The sequence below is a fragment of the Sinocyclocheilus grahami genome, unplaced genomic scaffold (assembly GCF_001515645.1).
Source record: "Sinocyclocheilus grahami isolate Dianchi unplaced genomic scaffold, SAMN03320097.WGS_v1.1 scaffold3500.1, whole genome shotgun sequence".
Classification (NCBI taxonomy): domain Eukaryota; kingdom Metazoa; phylum Chordata; class Actinopteri; order Cypriniformes; family Cyprinidae; genus Sinocyclocheilus; species Sinocyclocheilus grahami.
The window spans coordinates 19,565-20,338 of NW_015508619.1; the positions used below are offsets into that span (position 1 = coordinate 19,565).

The 774-nt window shown below is 41.0% G+C and overlaps 1 protein-coding gene across 1 annotated transcript in view; it reads right to left on the bottom strand.

Moving 5' to 3' along the window:
- The window catches only part of LOC107576321 (T-box transcription factor TBX10-like), a 13,434-nt gene extending 13,016 nt beyond the window's left edge, over positions 1-418 (bottom strand). Inside the window, exon 1 of the mRNA XM_016262518.1 lies at positions 279-418. Coding sequence (XP_016118004.1) covers positions 279-418 — 140 coding nt within the window. The remainder of the gene's footprint in view (positions 1-278) is intronic.
- Positions 419-774: the final 356 nt, after the last annotated feature.

The following is a 774-nucleotide window of genomic DNA, read 5'->3' on the forward strand; positions in this document are numbered from 1 at the left end:
CCGGCGTCTGGAGAACCAGCCCGAGACGACTCGGAGACTGCAGATACACAGCACAGCAAAAGAAATATCAGGTCGGATATATATTTATCTAGGCCCAGACACTTTGAATTGTTTGTTCTAACAAAATTTTATGAGGTTTATGCATAGCATGAAAACGGCAGCTGACTTTCATATTGTGATGTAAAACTTCATTTAAAAAATAATGACTAAATGTAAAAATTACTAATTGATTGATGATTGTTTCAAGGTACAAATAAAGCAAAATCTAAATATATTACCGTTCATCATTGCCGCTGTACACAGGAATCCTGGTCCAAAGTCTTCCTGACACGCCATGCGTCTGTGGCTCACCACGGATCAGTCTGGCCTTTATATAACCCCAGAGATCCAATATGCAGGATTTCTGCACCTCATCCATATCACTCTCTCACAGCCCATGGCCCACGATGCCCACAAACTTACTCTGTATTACACTCAAGTATTTGTTAATTACATATACATCAGCCAGCTTTATTGACTGCGGACAGAAGAATCAGTCGGTCTGTGGCAGCGATTGATCTCCAGCACTCAACAAACAGCTAATTGGACTTTTACCACCATTGTTCTGATGGAAAACGCTTATAACGACCTTTGATCCAGGATTGCTCTCTCACAGAGACTGAACACTGAGGTCCTGACAGCACTGAAGACTGATCTGTTAATAATCGCACATGCACATTTATGAAGCATTTCCACAATGCTGAATCATATGCTCTTCTTATGACATTCTTGTGT